At 42.9% G+C, this 17,050-nt stretch overlaps 1 protein-coding gene across 1 annotated transcript in view; it reads left to right on the plus strand.

Annotated features, from left to right (window-relative positions):
- The window catches only part of LOC137504808 (protein ELYS-like), a 320,844-nt gene extending 307,512 nt beyond the window's left edge, over positions 1-13,332 (plus strand). Inside the window, exon 8 of the mRNA XM_068233400.1 lies at positions 13,114-13,332. Coding sequence (XP_068089501.1) covers positions 13,114-13,332 — 219 coding nt within the window. The remainder of the gene's footprint in view (positions 1-13,113) is intronic.
- The last annotated feature ends 3,718 nt before the right edge of the window (positions 13,333-17,050 follow it).

Consider the following 17,050-nt stretch of genomic DNA (forward strand, 5'->3'; position numbering starts at 1 on the left):
CATTCACTGAAAAAATCCGAGTCGAATTTGTGAGTCCAGCTCAAATACGGAAATCAATCACATCGTTTCTGGATATTTTTTTTTTTCAATCATGGCCGAACAGTCGATTCAGTGATCGGGAGGTATCCGAGCATCACTGCATACAAGACTGCTTCAGTTTTGGATGTTAAAAAATTGGAGCAAGGATCAACAAGATTTGAAAGTGGTGCTGAAAGTCCCAGAAGAGATCTTGGAGTCACTAAAATGGTGGCTATCAGAACAGATTTTGACAGACGGTCTACTTTGGAGAACTCCAACAATAAAGCTAAAACGGATGCAGGTCTGCTGGGATGAGGAGCTCATGTGGACGGAGTAACATTATAAGATTTGTGGTCCAGACAAAAAAAAAGAAAAGTTGTCCATCTACCGAGAGTTAGGAGTAATAGAGGAAGCCAGGAGCCAGAGTCAGTCTCTTTTGAGAGCCCATCCTGTTCAGATGAGAAGTGACAACATGACAGCAGTAGCTTATTTGAATCAACAAGGAGGAACAAGATCAAGAACATTACTGGACCATTTAATGGGGTTTCTAAAGATGGCAGAAGAGACTCTTCTTTCATTAGTGGCAGTATAGTGGGATGTGAAAGTTTGGGCAACCTTGTTAATCATCATGATTTTCCTGTATAAATCGTTGACTGTTACGATAAAAAATGTCAGTTAAATATATCATACAGGAGACGCACACAGTGATAATTGAGAAGTGAAATGAAGTTTATTGGATTTACTGAAAGTGTGCTATAATTGTTTAAACAAAATTAGGCAGGTGCATAAATTTGGGCACTGTTATTTTTATTGATTCCAAAACCTTTAGAACTAATTATTGGAACTCAAATTGGCTTGGTAAGCTCAGTGACCCCTGACCTACGTACACAGGTGAATCCAGTTATGATTTAAGGGGGTCAATTGTAAGTTTCCCTCCTCTTTTCATTTTCTCTGAAGACTAGCAACATGGGGATCTCAAAACAACTGTCAAATGACCTGAAGACAAAGATTGTTCACCATCAGGGTTTAGGGGAAGGATACAGAAAGCTGTCTCAGAGATTTCAGCTGTCTTTTTCCACAGGAACATATTCAGGAAATGGAAGACCACAGGCTCAGTTCAAGTTAAGCAGGCAAAGGAAATATAAAGGAGATAAGTAAAGCGCCCCATAGGGTAAAACCAGTAAAAAAAATTTAATCAGCGCAAGTAAAATTCTACTTAAAGGACAATAGATAAAATGTCGCATATAGACAGGCTAATGACACTTCTCCTTCATAAGCGTGGGCACCGCCAGGCTGTGGCCAGCAGCATGGCGTCCGATCTCCGGGAGTGTCCTCACTGGCGGGGAGCGTGTCCACAGTCACAAACGTGCCTCTAGCGTGATGTGTTTCGGCATCACTGCCTTCGTCAGATCCAATCAAGATCAGTTCAAGTTAAGGCTTGAAGTGGCAGACCAAGAAAAATCTTGGATAGACAGAAGCGTCGAATGGTAAGAACAGTCAGTAAAACCACAGACCAGCAACAAAGACCTACAACATCCTCTTGCTGCAGATGGAGTCACTGTGCATCTTTCAACCATTCGGTGCACTTTACACAAGGAGATGCTGTATGCGAGAGTGATGCAGAGGAAGCCTTTTCTCCACCAACAGCACAAACAGAGCCGCTTGAGGTATGCTAAAGTATATTTGGACAAGCCAGATTCATTTTGGAATAAGGTGCTGTGGACTGACGAAGCTAAAATTGAGTTATTTGGGCATAACAAGGGGCGTTATGCATGGAGGAAAAACACAGCATTCCAAAAAAACCTACTACCTACAGTAAAATATGGTGGGGGTTCCACCATGATGTGGGGCTGTGTGTCCAGTGCAGGGACTGGAATCTTGTCAAAGTTGAGGGACACATGAATTACACTCGACATCAGCAAATTCTGGAGACCAATGTACAGGAATCCGTGACAAAGCTGAAGCTGCATGGGGCTGGATCGTTCAACAAGACAACAACCCTACACACTGCTCAAATTCCACTGCATTTATGCAGAGGAACAAGTACAATGTTCTGGAATGGCCATCTTAGTCCCCAGACTTGAATATTATTGAAAATCTGTGGTGTGAGTTAAATAGAGCTGTCCATGCTCGGAAGCCATCAAACCTGAATGAACTAGGGAGGTTTTGTAAAGAGGAATTGTCCAAAATACCTTCAACCAGAATCCAGACCCTCATTGGAACCTACAGGAAGCGTTTAGAGGCTGTAATTTCTGCAAAAGGAGGATCTACTAAATATTGATTTCATTTCTTTTTTGTGGTGCCCAAATATATGTACCTGCATTATTTTGTTTAAACAATTATTGCACACTTTCTGTAAATCCAATAAACTTCTTTTCACTTATCATATATCATTGTGTGTGTCTCCTATATGATATATTTAACTGACATTTTTAATTATAACAATAATTTCTGCAAAAGGAGGATCTACTAAATATTGATTTCATTTCTTTTCTGTGGTGGCCAAATTTATGCATCTGCCTACTTATGTTTAAACAATTATTGCACAATTTCTGTAAATCCAATAAACTTAATTTCACTTCTCAAATAACACTGTGTGTGTCTCCTATATATTTAACTTTTTTTTATGGTAACAACCAACAATTTATACAGGAAGATCATCACGATTAACAAGGGGTTGCCCAAACTTTCGCATCCCACTGTATATATACACTCACCTAAGGGATTATTAGGAACACCATACTAATATGTGTTTGACCCCCTTACACCTTCACAACTGCCTTAATTCTACATGGCATTGATTTTTTTCTGGCCCGGGGACCACTTTCTAACGAAATTTTTCCCTGTGACCGTGTCGTGTGCAGCGGGTAACGGAGGGGAGCAGCATAGCTAGCATAGTTGCCCCAGTATGGCTAGTATAGTTACCCAAGTATAGCTAGTGTAGTGCCCCAGTATAGCTAGCGTAGTGTCCCAGTATAGCTAGCATAGTGTCCCAGTATAGCTAGCATAGTGTCCCAGTATAGCTAGCATAGTGTCCCAGTATAGCTAGCATAGTGTCCCAGTATAGCTAGCATAGTGTCCCAGTATAGCTAGCATAGTGTCCCAGTATAGCTAGCATAGTGTCCCAGTATAGCTAGCATAGTGTCCCAGTATAGCTAGTATAGTGTCCCAGTATAGCTAGTATAGTGTCCCAGTATGGGTTGGTAGTGCCCCAGTATAGCTAGTATAGTGTCCAGTATCCGTAGCTCAAAAGTTCACACGTCACCCACCTTTCAGGTCTATGGATAGACCCACGAGCCGGTGCCCACCTCCTGCAGGTACACCACTTCTGCAAAACCGTAGTACAATACACAAAATGGAGACAGCACACAAATGGCTTCAGTAGAAAACTGTATTAAAGCATGCAAGGCACACACGACAGGTTTCGGGCGGAGCCCTTCCTCAGGTGTGCCACACCCATCACCTGTGACACCTATATACCCACCCACAGGAAGTCATGAGACCAAAATAAGTCACATGACCATCAAAAGCATAAACATCAATACACACATCCTTCTGGGGAACTACACCAAAAGGTGTCTACCCCGGTCAATTACTGAGGAATAGGTCACCTCGGCATAGCACAATTTATACACTAAATACTACAAGTTTCAACGATTATTACACATTTATAAGCACAAGTCTCATATTTTTTCATATTTTTTTACGATACCACTCTTGATAAAGTCCTGTTTAGACATTCTGTGCAATCCGTTCCAACCTAGAAGAAAAACACATTACAAGAAATCTTTCAAGTTCAGGTTTTCATTTAGACCATTACGACATACACAATTAAACTTTCTAATCCATTTAGCCTCACATTGAAGCAGCAACTTCTTTCTATTACCTCCTCTTGGAAGTTTAGGTACATCCTCCACCACAAACCACCGCAATTGGCTGACCCTGTATCGGGATTGTAGGAAGTGCCTGGATACAGATGTCTCATACTAAGAGCCTAGTGCAAAATTTGTAACATCTCTCTTATGTTCTTGTATCCGCTCCTTCACAGGTCTTTAAGTCTTTCCGATGTATACAAACCCACAGGGGCACTTGAGCCCGTACACCACATACGGACTCGAGCAGGAAAACCTGCTCCTAATGGGTATGCTCGCTCCAGTGGAAGGATGAGACACACTGCTGCTCTTTATCATGGCCCCACAACAATTGCAGCTTAAGCATGGAAATGTGCCTTACTTTACTTTTAAAATCTCATCTTTCTTTCTAATAGCAATATCTGACTTGCATACCCAGTCTTTTATGGTCTTACCCCTGCGATAGGCAAACACCGGAGACTCAACAAATAGTTTTCCATACTCTGTCTTGTTCAAGTAGAGGCCAAAGTTTGCGCACTACCGAACATATTTTTTCAGACAAATAACCATAATTGCACACAAAGGGCAATCGGTTGGAGGCACGTTTTACCTTAGGCAACAATAATTCCTCCCTAGGCATAGATCTTACTTCCCCACTTATCCTTTGATGCGCATGTTTGTCATAACCTTTTTTTAATCATCCTTTTCATGAGTCTCTCCGCCGCATTATCGTAATCCTCGATTTTCGTCGAGATACACCGGGCCCTCAAAAATTGGCCTTTTGGAATGCCCTTCTTTACCGTCGATGCGTGAAAGCTGTCAGTACGCAACAAATTGTTCCGTTCTGTTGGCTTTTGATACAAACTCGTAACCAATTTTCCTTCTTCGTTGCTGATTGTCACATCCAGATAGTGGATACTATCCGGGGAGCAGGCAGTAGCCATTCCACAGCAACAAAATATCATCCACAAATCTGAAAAATCGGTAAATATATTTACCATAGAGCTCATGGTTGACAAACATGCTCTTCTCCAGATTCCTGAGGAACAATTTGGCAAAGGAAGGAGCTGCCGGGGAGCCCATGCTCGTGCCTTGGCATTGGATGTAAAATTAATCAAGGAACCGAAAAAAGTTGGAACGTATAATAAGTTCCAATGCATCCAAAATAAAGAACATCTTAGTATTCGGAATTGTTGTCTCCAAAAGCTTGTCTTCAATACACCGCATACCCTGTTCATTAGGGATTGAAGTAAACAAACTTTGGACATCCAATGTGCAAAGCAATAGGCTTTCTGGGACAGTGCCCAGCTCCTCCAGTCTGCACAACAAATCCTTTGTATCTTTCAGACACATCTTCACATATTTCATCAGATCCTATAAAAAAGAATCGACATATTTGGCTAACTGGTACAAAACTGAACCAATACCCGATACTATCGGCCTGCCGGGTGGCGTGTCAAGACACTTATGTATCTTGGGCAAGAGGTGTAGTATTGGTATTTGTGGGTTCTCGGCTGTAAGAAAAGTTGCTGTCTGTCTGTCTAAAGTACCATCCTCAACCCCCTGTTGTATTAACATATCGACCTTCTTTTTGATCTCAAATGTGGGATCTCGTTCACACAGTCTGTAATGTTCCTCCTGATTCAATTGTTGCTGTGCTTCCTGTATGTACTGGCGCCTATTCTGTACCACCACCGCTCCTCCCTTATCTGCCTTGCAAATAACAATTCCGTCATTCTCTTTCAAACTTTTTTTTGTTTTTTTTTTTGTTATACTTTTGTTTATTGAAAAATTTTGAACATACAGATGTTGAGCATTGGGTAATACAAAGAAAGAAATCGTTTCACTTATAGACAGGGTTGAAAACATGAATCGTCTCCAGTTTGATTATAGACATGTAATGAGTAGTTATTAGGAGAGACCAGACTCCGTATAGGTTAGAAGTCTAATTAACTAGATTTAGAGTGCTTGAATGTCTAACCTAGTGTCGAGACATCAAGAGGTTCCTGTTTAGTTTGTAGGGTGCTGAACATAGAATGTTATATACTAAGTAGATATATCCTGCTTCAATAGATATACAGGTTCTGTTAACCAAAGAACCTGTGTAGATAACTGAAAACGGGTCACACCAGTGATTGACGGCTGTCTAAGTACAGGCCTATAGATAGTGAATAGGTAGAGGGTCTTGATAGGCCTATACGCGGAGGAGAAGATTAAAGTGGGGGGTTGCAAGGGCTTATGTGATGAAAGGTGGCGAGGTGAGAAGCCTTTTATGGGCTAATCTTATCCACATGATTGGGAAAGGTTGGTTAGATTAACATAATGGGACTCTTGGTTAGTATCAAGGGGGCATGAGGTCCGGTGAAAGTGAGGACCAAGGGTTCCAGACCTTATGAAAGTGAGCTTCGGTGCCTCTTAAGGATGCCATCATTTGTTCCATTTCTTTAGTCCATTCAATCTTAAGTTTGACATCTGATAACGTTGGAGGAGCGATATTTTTCCAAAAAGTAGCTATTGCCAGGTGTGTAGCTGTTAGAATGTGGGTAATCAGGCGCGTGGTATGCCTGGGAGTGTCTGGGGGGGGTTTACCTAACACCATGTAGAGAGGGTCAAGAGGCACTAGTATACTTGTTTTTGTCATGATGAGGTGTTGGACATTGGTCCATAGTGGGGTGATTAAAGGACATGACCAGAAGATGTGTTCAAGGGTGCCCTTTTCATTACAACCTCTCCAGCAGAGGTGGGAGGAGTCTGGGTAAATTTTTGATAGCCTGTCGGGAGTGAGATACCATCTAAATATAATTTTGTAAATATTTTCCCTTATTTGTATACACATAGATGAATGTTTAGCATTCTCCCAGATCTCCTCCCAGTCCTCTAGCGGGATTGGCTGGGAGAGGACTGAGGCCCATTTGGACATATATGGGTGAACCGGTGTATAGAGACCAGATTTAGTATGTAGCAAGTGGTAGATCTGGGAAATCAGACCTTTTTGATATCCCTGTGAGTCGCAAATATGTTCAAAAGGTGTTAGGGGCGGTATGGAGGGTGACTCTCGTAGCAGAGATTGAAGGAAGTGTCGTATCTGGATATGCTCCATAGTGTATATAGGAGTAGGGGGAATTCTTTCTTTTAGGGCAGATCTAGGTAGAGTTAATCCTGTGAGTGGGTTCTTCCAGTCCAGTAAATTAAAAAATTTTAGTCTGTGCCATCTATCCATAAAGTCTTTAGATAGTCCAGGACGGAAGGCAGGGTTGCCTAGGATTGGCGTTAATGGGGAGGGGGAAGATTTTAGACCAGCTATGACAAATGTTGAGCGCCAAACCTGTAAGGTGAAATTTATAGTGGGCAAGAGTTGAGCTGAAAGTAGTTTTGGGGGGGAGTTTGACCATATCAAGGAAGCCAAAGCAATATGAAGCATACTGACTGCCTCAATGAGACCCCATTTGGTGTGTACTGTAAATTTGGACCATTCTCTCAGCTGACGTAGATGAGCTGCTTGGTAATAACGGAGATGGGGTAATCCTAGGCCTCCCTGCTCTCTAGGAGATAGGAGAATTGAGGCTCGGATTCTCGGTCGCCCGTGATTCCAAACAAACTTAGAAAAAGCGGATTGGAGTTTCGACAGCTGAGAGGAGGGGACCAATACCGGAAGTGTTTCAAAAAGGTAAAGCAGTCTGGGGAGTATATTCATTTTTAACGTATATATTCTTCCTAACCAGGGGATCTTGTAGGCGGTCCACTTATGCAGATCTTGCAGAATTTGTTGGATAAGAGTAGGGAAATTATGTTTGTAGAGAGTGGAATAAGTGGGTGTAAGATGGATACCTAAATATTTCAGGGAATGGTTTTGCCATTTGTAGGGAAAATTGTGTTTTAAGGAGGCGAGAAGTTCAGGTGGAATTTTTATGGGCATTGCTTCAGTTTTATCTTGATTAAGACGGAATCCTGATAAGGATTCGTAAGTACTTAAGGTGTTGTGTAAAGCAGGTAGGGAGATTAGAGGATTCGTGAGGGTAAGTAGGATATCGTCTGCGAATAAAGAAATCTTAAATTCATGCTTGTCTACTTGAACGCCTGAGATGTTAACGTTTAGTCTTATAGCGCTGGCGAGGGGTTCAATACTAAGAGCGAAGAGGAGCGGGGAAAGAGGGCAACCCTGCCTAGTACCATTGTGGATCAGGAAGGGAATATGGGAGGCCAGGGGAAGTTTTACACAGGCTGAAGGAGATGAGTAGAGGAATTGAAGAATGGTCAGAAAGGATCCATTAAAACCCTGATGTTGGAGGACATGGAAGAGGAAAGGCCATGCTAGGCGGTCAAAAGCCTTCTCTGCATCTAGGCTAAGTAGCAGAGAAGGTTTGCCTATACGGGGCATGTGGGATATAAGGTCTATCGCTCGACTGGTATTATCACCTGCCTGCCTGTTTAAGATAAAGCCCACCTGATCATTGTTAATGAGCCTAGGCAGTATAGGGTTTAAACGATTGGCCAGAGTTTTAGTAATGATTTTGAGGTCAGAATTTATGAGAGAGATGGGGCGGTAACTTTGTGGAACCTGTGGGTCTTTTCCTTCTTTGGGTATAACTGTTAAGAGGGATTTTAAGAACGAAGATGGAGGAGATTCCCCTCTCATGATCTTGTTTGCCAGTGAGGTTAAATGGGGTGAGAGAACCTCTTGGAAATGTTTGTAATAAGAGTAAGGAAGTCCATCTGGGCCAGGAGATTTAGAAGAGGGGAGTGATTTGAGAGTTGCAACTATTTCGGTGATGGTGATTGGTGCGTTAAGGGAAGTGCATTCCTCTTCAGTTAATTTAGGGAGTTGGAGTTGTTCTAGGAAGGAAGCTACCTTGTTTGGGTATAAGGGATCAAGGGAGGGGTCTGGAAGATTATAGAGTTGTTCATAATAGTTATTGAATAGTTGTGCAATCTTTGATGGGTTGTAGTGGGTAGTACCGTCACTGTCTTTCATGGCATGTACTGTCTGAGAAGATCCCCTGGGGTTTAATTTGCGGGCAAGGATAGTGTGTGGTTTATTACCCCGTTCAAAAAATAATTGTCGTGACCATTTCAGGCTTTTTTCCAGTTGGGCAGATTGGAGGGATCTAATGTTCAGTTTAGTTTTTGAATATTGGCGAAGGATTCTTGGGTAGATCGCTGTTTGTAAGAGGCACAGGCATCTCCGAGGGCCTTAGTAAGTTCAACTAGTTTTTGTGAAGAGGTTCGCTTACGTTTAGAGCCCTCAGCGATGAACCGTCCACGTACAAAAGCTTTGTGTGCCTCCCATGTCATTCCCAATGAGGAAACTGAGGGAATATTGGTGGTGAAGGATTGGATTTCGTCTGTCATTTGGATAGAAATGTTTTATCTCTTAGAAGGGATTCGTTTAGTCTCCAATGTATAGGTTTGTGAGGTGTATGTAACCAATCTAATTGTATTGCAACAGCGTGATGGTCTGACCAGGCCGTTGGATGAATATCTGCTGTAATTAAAGATGTAAGGGTAGGTAATTTGGAGAAAAAATAATCGATGCGGGAGTGTGTTGCATGGGGAGGGGAGAAATAGGTGTAATCTCTGGACGTAGGGTTAGAGATTCTCCAAAGGTCAAGAAGGCCGTACTTACGGGTCAGGGCCCTACATTTTCTGGAGAGTCGTTCATGTGATGGGAAGGATTGTGAGTCCAAAGATATGAACCTATCAGTTATAGAGGAGAAGGCCAGATTAAAGTCACCTCCTATTAGAAGAGTACCATTAGCCACCTTTTGTAGTTTGGTAAAGAATTTTGTAAGGAAGGGGATTTGATTAATATTCGGGACATATACATTTGCTAAGGTTATCGGTTTACCTGCTAGGGAGCCTAATAGAATAAGATAGTGTCCTGCGGGATCCTTTATAGTTTTGGTTATTTGGAGGGGGGAGTCCTTTTTTTATATAAGATCGCTACACCTGCTTTTTTCTTAGGTCCTGAAGCTAAGAGTACTTCAGGGTATGCTTTAGAGCAGAGACGTACGGAGTGTCTCTTGAAGAAAAGCAATGTCTATGACAAGACTCCGTAAGTCCCTGAGCAGGGAGCTTCTCTTTTGGGGGATGTTTAAGCCCTTGCAGTTTAAGGTATATAGCTTAACCATTATCTCTAAAATCAGCATAGATTACACAGAAGACATCAATCAATTGGTGTGGAACATAAACATAAGGTAAAATAAAAGGCAAAATAAACAGCCATGTAATAAAAGAGACATGGCTATAGGCAATGATGAAACACAACAGCGGGAGGTAGAACAAACCACTGAGAACATCGTGGTCACATAGTGCTACAACTAGAAATAGTTGTGCCAGTGAGAGCTGGAAGAGAGTTCCTGGAGCCTCCCGAGTCCAGGGGTCCTCTAAAACAACTCTCCGGAGGAGCATGAGAGCAGTCCAAGAAGGCCGACTCAGACACCGAAACCAGGTGCCCCATAGGTGTATAAAGTTAAAGGCCTGGATCCCAATGTTAATGAGGCCTAAGGTCTAAATTCCCAAAAGGTTATCTTTTTAAATATGAGGAGACACTGTTCAAGAGACATGGGAGTCCATCCTTTCAGGCGAAGTTGGGTAGGTGAGACTGCGTACAGGTATATGTGAGGAATGCGAGATATGGCGCAGCTTTCTGGGGGGAGAAGTCTCAGAAGGTGAGCGGGGGTGAATATTGGAGATATTTGTAGGAAGGCGAAGGCCCATTTGTTTCAGAAACATAGGGGCGTTGTCAATGTCCGAAAGCGTAAACACAGATCCGTTGCGATTCACTATGAGGCGAAAGGGGAAGCCCCATCTGTAAATTATTTTAGCGTCTCGGAGAAGTTGGGTGACCGGCTTGAGGGCCCTGCGTTTCGCCAGGGTGATGAGTGACAAATCATTATAGATGGTGAGGTCGTCTCCTTTAACCACCCTGGCGTTCTATTAAGATCGCCAGGGCGGCTGCGGGAGGTTTTTTTTTAAATAAAAAAAAAACTATTTCATGCAGCCAACTGAAAGTTGGCTGCATGAAAGCCCACTAGAGGGCGCTCCGGAGGCGTTCTTCCGATTGCCTCCGGCAGCCAGAAGTAACACGGAAGGCCGCAATGAGCGGCCTTCCGTGTTTTACTTACTTTGTCGCCATGGCGACGAGCGGAGTGACGCCATGGACGTCAGTCGACGTCCTGACGTCAGCCGCCTCCGATCCAGCCCTTAGCGCTGGCCGGAACTATTTGTTCCGGCTGCGCAGGGCTCAGGCGGCTGGGGGGACCCTCTTTCGCCGCTGCTCGCGGCGGATTGCCGCAGAGCGGCGGCGATCGGGCAGCACACGCGGCTGGCAAAGTGCCGGCTGCGTGTGCTGCTTTTTATTTGAACAAAATCGGCCCAGCAGGGCCTGAGCGGCAGCCATCGGCGGTGATGGACGAGCTGAGCTCGTCCATACCGCTAAGATGGTTAAAGGAGATTGGTGAGGTGTTACGTGAGGCTTTTAGAAGTTCCTCTTTTGCCTCATAATAGTGCATACGGATTATCACATCCTTGGGCCTTTGTGATGTTGTCTGTCTTTCACCTAACGAACGGTGGGCACGATCTATCCTCCAGAGCTCATCTGCGATGTCTGGGGATAGTGATTTAAAAAGTTCAGTTAGGTGAGCGGTTAGTCTGTCAGGGGTCACCGAAGTGGAGATGCCTTTAACTCTCAAATTTTGTCGTCTGTCACGATTCTCTTGATCTTCTTGTGCAGATCGTAAGTATTTAATATCTGACTGCATCAGTTTTTGTTCCTCCTCCAAATCTTTGTGCTATACAGAGAGAGTGTTCATTTTCTCCTCTAAGGTGGTGGTGCGCTCCCCTAAAATGTTTAAGTCTTTTTTCAAGTCAGTGACTGCTGTAATGATTACCTGTTGCAGTGAGTCATGTAGAGAGCGATAGTGCCGTTCCAGTGTGGCTTCCAGCAGTTCTGCCGTCAGAGGAGCGGATGATGGGGACAGAGGGGTTTGCTGGGTTGGAGCTGCGTCAGGCTGCGGAGCGAGGCCGGCGCCATCTTGGCTGTCTGTGTTGCGCAGAAAGCGTTCCATCGCGCCGGCTTGCGCGGACGTTTTGGGTGTCGTTTTGGAGGCCATCAAGTCGCTTGTGTGGTCTAGCGGGGATCCCGGTACCGAGCCGCGTTTTAGATGCGGAGAAGAGTCTTTGGGCGGCGGTAAGCTGAGCGTGATTGGCCGGAGCTCTGTGCCTAAGCGGCCATCCTGGCGTAGCCGCGCATGCGTCCTCCCTTTCAAACTTTTTAATGCGTCCCTCTCCATAGGAGATAAATTATTACACAAGGAAGCTTTTTTTCTTTTTTTTCAAATTGTTCCCATAGGCTGCGCACCTCATGCAACACTGCACCTTCAAACAAATCAACAGAGTTATTCAGAATGTCCGGCTCCCAACTACTCTTCTTAAAAAAGGGTCCTTTAGTAATACTTGGTCTGTCCGCAAAGGTCATCCTCAGTTTAATGGACCGGATAAATTTGCGTTTTAGAGATTTTAAATATTTTTCTATGTAGTTCAATAAAGCTTTGATATTAAACTGGACCCAAACTAAAAATACAAGATTTCAGAAATAAAATCTATTTTCTAAATTATAATAATAAATAGCAGCCTTTTTTTTAGCTGCATGATGACAAATATAAAATATTTTACATTTATTGGAGAAACCCCTCCCTTCCTTTCATTTTGCCGGCAAATAATCCGGCAAACTGTGGCACCTGTATAACCCTAGTTATGCAAAGAGGGTGAAAAGCATGCACTGAAATGCTCATAGGCTTGAAGGAGTGTTTATTTATCTTTGTATGTGCTAGAGTGGTGCAACTAAATATTTTGAATTAAAAAAATGTTTTGTTTGGGTCCGCTTTAAACTTGCCCTTTAACACTGCCTGGTCATTGGAAATGTATTTGAATATTCTTGGAGGGCGTCATCTCTGACATAACTTAATATGGTGGTGAGATCTGAAGTTGAGGAGTAGATTTGTGTATAGTCTACATGCAAGCTCTAAAGAAATCCAAATGATCTTATTATAGTGAAATATGTTTTTCTTATATGCTGCTGGTATGGTATCCCCTTGGTTTGTGGATCATTCTTGTATTAAGCTGCCAAGAGTGTACATTGATGTTTGATATGATTTTTTTTGTAATCATTCTTATAATTTTTCTATTTTTTTATTTTTATAACATGTTAAACTGTGGGTTTAACTCTTTATGGTTTGATTCACAGCATTTGGAATATTGTGAGGAGAGATACAGTTTGGATCTTTCATCTAGTTTCTTGTCTTTGAGGAGTCAAACTAACCGTACAAAATTGTTGGGCTGTCAAACCATAGAAAAATTCCATACTCGCAGTGAAAGGGAAGATGGACTTCCTGAAGGTATGTTCAGTTTTATTAGGACTATGGGGGCCAACCAGCCAGGAATTCAGCGGATTCTCCTATCCTAAGCAAAGTAAATTATTAGCTGCAACTGTTTTCAACACAAGACATCCGTGTTTATCTTTTGGCACTCGTCATAACTCCAACATTTCTGTGATGATTAAAACTCTGCATCGGTCTCTTTCACCATTGCTCGCAGTAGTAGCCTACCATAATTAAGTGTATTTCAGGTGATCTCCACTTGCTCTGCCCCAACCCTTAAAATTGTCCTACTTCGGGTCAGTTCTTATTTTCATTATAAGTAAATAAGCTGTAATGAAGTCACCATAGTCAGTCTAGTGTCCCTACTATAGTGATGTGTCTTATATCATTTAAACAAGATATTATAGCTAGAGATGGCTCGAACCTCCGATTTTAGGTTTGCGAACCTCAGTTCGCGTTCGCACAAGCTTTGCTAACCGCAATAGACGTTAATGGGCAAGCGAACTTCCAAAACTACAAACACTGTTTCTGGCCACAAAAGTGATGGAAAAGATGTTTCAAGGGCCTAACACCTGGAGGGGGTCAGTGACTACAATTTTTTTTTTCAAAAAGACCTTCTACTTGTTGAGGAAATAAATTTTGAAGATCTCGTACTGAACGTGGAAAATGTTCCAACTGCCACTAACTTTAACGGTTAATAGCAAAGCCCCCTTAAATGCCAGAAACACCAAATTTGCATGGGAATATTAACCTCCCTAGCGGTATGGACAGAAATGTCCGTTCAAAAAAACATGCTGTGAACAGTATAAACATGCATACACATCAATACTCTCCTGCACTGTATACTAGACCCTTGCTTGACACATTTTGGCAAGTTACAGGGAAAAAAAAGTTTTAAAAATAAATTTTATCACTGTTTGCACAGAAATCCTGGGGAAATTGAACGCTGGGAAGGTTAAGAAGAACAGTGGGAACCAGGGCGTCGGAGTCGTGGAGTCGGGGCAATTTTGGGTGCCTGGAGTCGGAGTCGGGAAAAAATGCACAGACTCCGACTCATAATGAATTTGTAACTGTAATTAAAATAGAAAATATGATAAAATGTTCTATTTCTCAGATAATAGTCATTAAAAATAATGTATATATACAGTATATATACAGTAATAGCTGTGCTTAGTCCACAAAAATGAAATAAACCAATCAAAATTAGTTACTTGTGCTGCTTCAATAAAGCAGTCCCCATATTTTTAAGGTCAGATATACATATCTGATTGTGACTGTATATATGATGTGTACACAGTAATCTCTTATATATACTAAATAACATCTATGCTGTAAGAATAAAGCCTGATGTGTAGCTGTGTCACTAATACAGATGGTCAATGAGATGGAAATAATTCTGCGTTGATGCTGATTTATGCAAATGTATGCACTCCCTTTGCTCATGAAATCAAATAATTTGATATGTTAAAATTTGGTTTGGTGACTACAAATTAAAGGGTACCTGAGAAGGATGAAAAGAAAAGTTTTATACATACCTGGGGCTTCCTCCAGCCCCCTTCAGGCCAATCAGTCCCTCACTGTCCTCCACCACCTGGATCTTCTGCTATGAGTCCTGGTAATTCAGCCAGTCAGCGCAGTCCGGCCGCATGCCGCTTCCACAGCCAGGAGCGTTCTGCACCTGCACAATAGTGCTGCACAGGTGTAGTATGCTCCCGGCAGCGGAGTGTGTGCATGTGCACTACGCCAGACTCGCTCAAGTACCTGGACTCATAGCAGAAGCAGAAGATCCAGGTGGTGGAGGACAACGAGGTACTGATTATCCTGAAGGCGGCTGGAGGAAGCCCCAGGTATGTATAAAACTTTAATTTCATCTGTCTGAGGTTTACTTTGTTACACAGTAGTACTATACTCTACATATGCACTCCCCACAGAGCTGCAGGAAATCCACTGAGAATGTTGTGCACATTGAATACAGAGGTGTTGTCTATCACCCATAAACCTGGTTCAGATTGTGCATGAAGAATGTGTAATAGAGGAAGAATCTCCTCATTCCCCTGCAGAGTATCTGCACATCATTCTTACATGTACCTACAGTCACAATGCCTAGGGCCTGATAGATGTTCTTTGTTCCGGTCTGTACCTTTTACAAGTACTCTTACCAAGGACTAGTTTTAGTCTAAAGGGAATAAATATGGCAGTCTCCATATCCTTCTCACTTCAGTTGTCTTGTAAAATTCCTAAGCGTTGGCAGTGAGACAAATTTCACGTTACATACTTTTAATCAACAAAATTGTAATATGCAAATTCGAGGAGTCGGTGGAATCCTAAACTGAGGAGTCGGAGTTGGTGTATTTTTGGACCGACTCCACAGCCCTGCTGGTGGGAACAAAAGGAAAACATGTTTTTTCAAAAAGACCTCAGATGCCCACCCCCTTCCCAGGAAAAATGAGTATAGGGGTACAAAGTACCCCTTACCCATTTCCACAAAGGGCTTAATGAAATAAAGCACAACCACGAAAAAAGTCCTTTAATGTTCTTAATTAACCAGAAATACTTACCTGTACCTTTAAGAAAAGTTCCCACGCCATATCCTCGGAAATGTCCCACGCCATTATCTTCTCATTTTGCGATCTTCAAATAAGTTGATTGAAGATCTCCGCCGCCCCCCACATAGAGAATGCATCCTGTGCGGCTCCCGCTTTCTCTCCCCACCTGCCTTCACCAGTCACCCTCACCTAGGCTGGCACCCGGTGCAGCAGGTGCCAGGCTAGGTGAGGGTGACAGGTGGGGAGGACAGCAGGAGCCAGCAGCTATGCGTCCGCATAGGACGCATTCTAAGCTATACTAACCGGTTCATGAATAATCGGTTCTTTTTAATGAATGGAATCGAATAAATCAGCTCTGGACCGGTTCTTTCAATTCATTAAAAAAAAATAACGGATCATTCTGGGACTCCAAGATGCCACCATGAACCCCCCCCCCCCAGGAAGTCGTTGCCCCACCTCCTCCTGGGGCACCGGAGGTGGGGAAGAGCTCCTTGTCCATGGATTGGACTAGGGCTTGAGGGGAGAGGTGAAGGCTTGGCCCGCCCCTCTCCCCCGGAGCCCCACCATACCATGGACCATGCAGGCTGGTATAGCTCAGGGTGCGAAGCCCCATGCGGCCGGGGCTCCGCATTCTGGCTATCCCAGTCTGCACGGGGGACAAGGGGTTACAGAGAGCTCGGCAGGGGGGACCCCCCGTCATTTTTGGGGGGGAAGTTTCCCACACTCTGGACATAACAAAAATTAAAAAAATAAATTTTAATAATTTTTTTTTAATAACATATCCTGCAAATTTTGGTATTGCTAGGATGTAAGGGACCTTTGCTATTAACTGCTAAAGTCAGCGGGAATTGTTTCCCATGATCTGTCATTGACCGGCATTTAAATGTATACGTTTTTTCCTTTGAACTTTTAAAATCGAGTTTTCTCAAAGTATAGATCATTTTGACAACTTTTTTTCCTTTTGTTCCCACTGTTCTTTTTAACGTTCCCATGAAAATTTGGTATTTCTGGCATTTAAGGGGGCTTTGCTATTAACCGTTAAAGTCTGCGGCGGTTGGAACATTTCCCACACTCAGTAGAGATCTTTAAAATTGATTTTCTCAAAAAGTTTAAGGTCTTATTGAAATTTTTTTCCCTCTTGTAGTCAGTGACCCCCTTCATGTACCCTGCAAATTTGGTGTTTCTACTATGTAAGGGGGCTTTGCTATTAACCGTTAAAGTCGGCGCCATTAACGTCTATGGGAAAAATTTGTGGGAA

This window comes from Hyperolius riggenbachi, chromosome 4 (genome assembly GCF_040937935.1).
Source record: "Hyperolius riggenbachi isolate aHypRig1 chromosome 4, aHypRig1.pri, whole genome shotgun sequence".
Classification (NCBI taxonomy): domain Eukaryota; kingdom Metazoa; phylum Chordata; class Amphibia; order Anura; family Hyperoliidae; genus Hyperolius; species Hyperolius riggenbachi.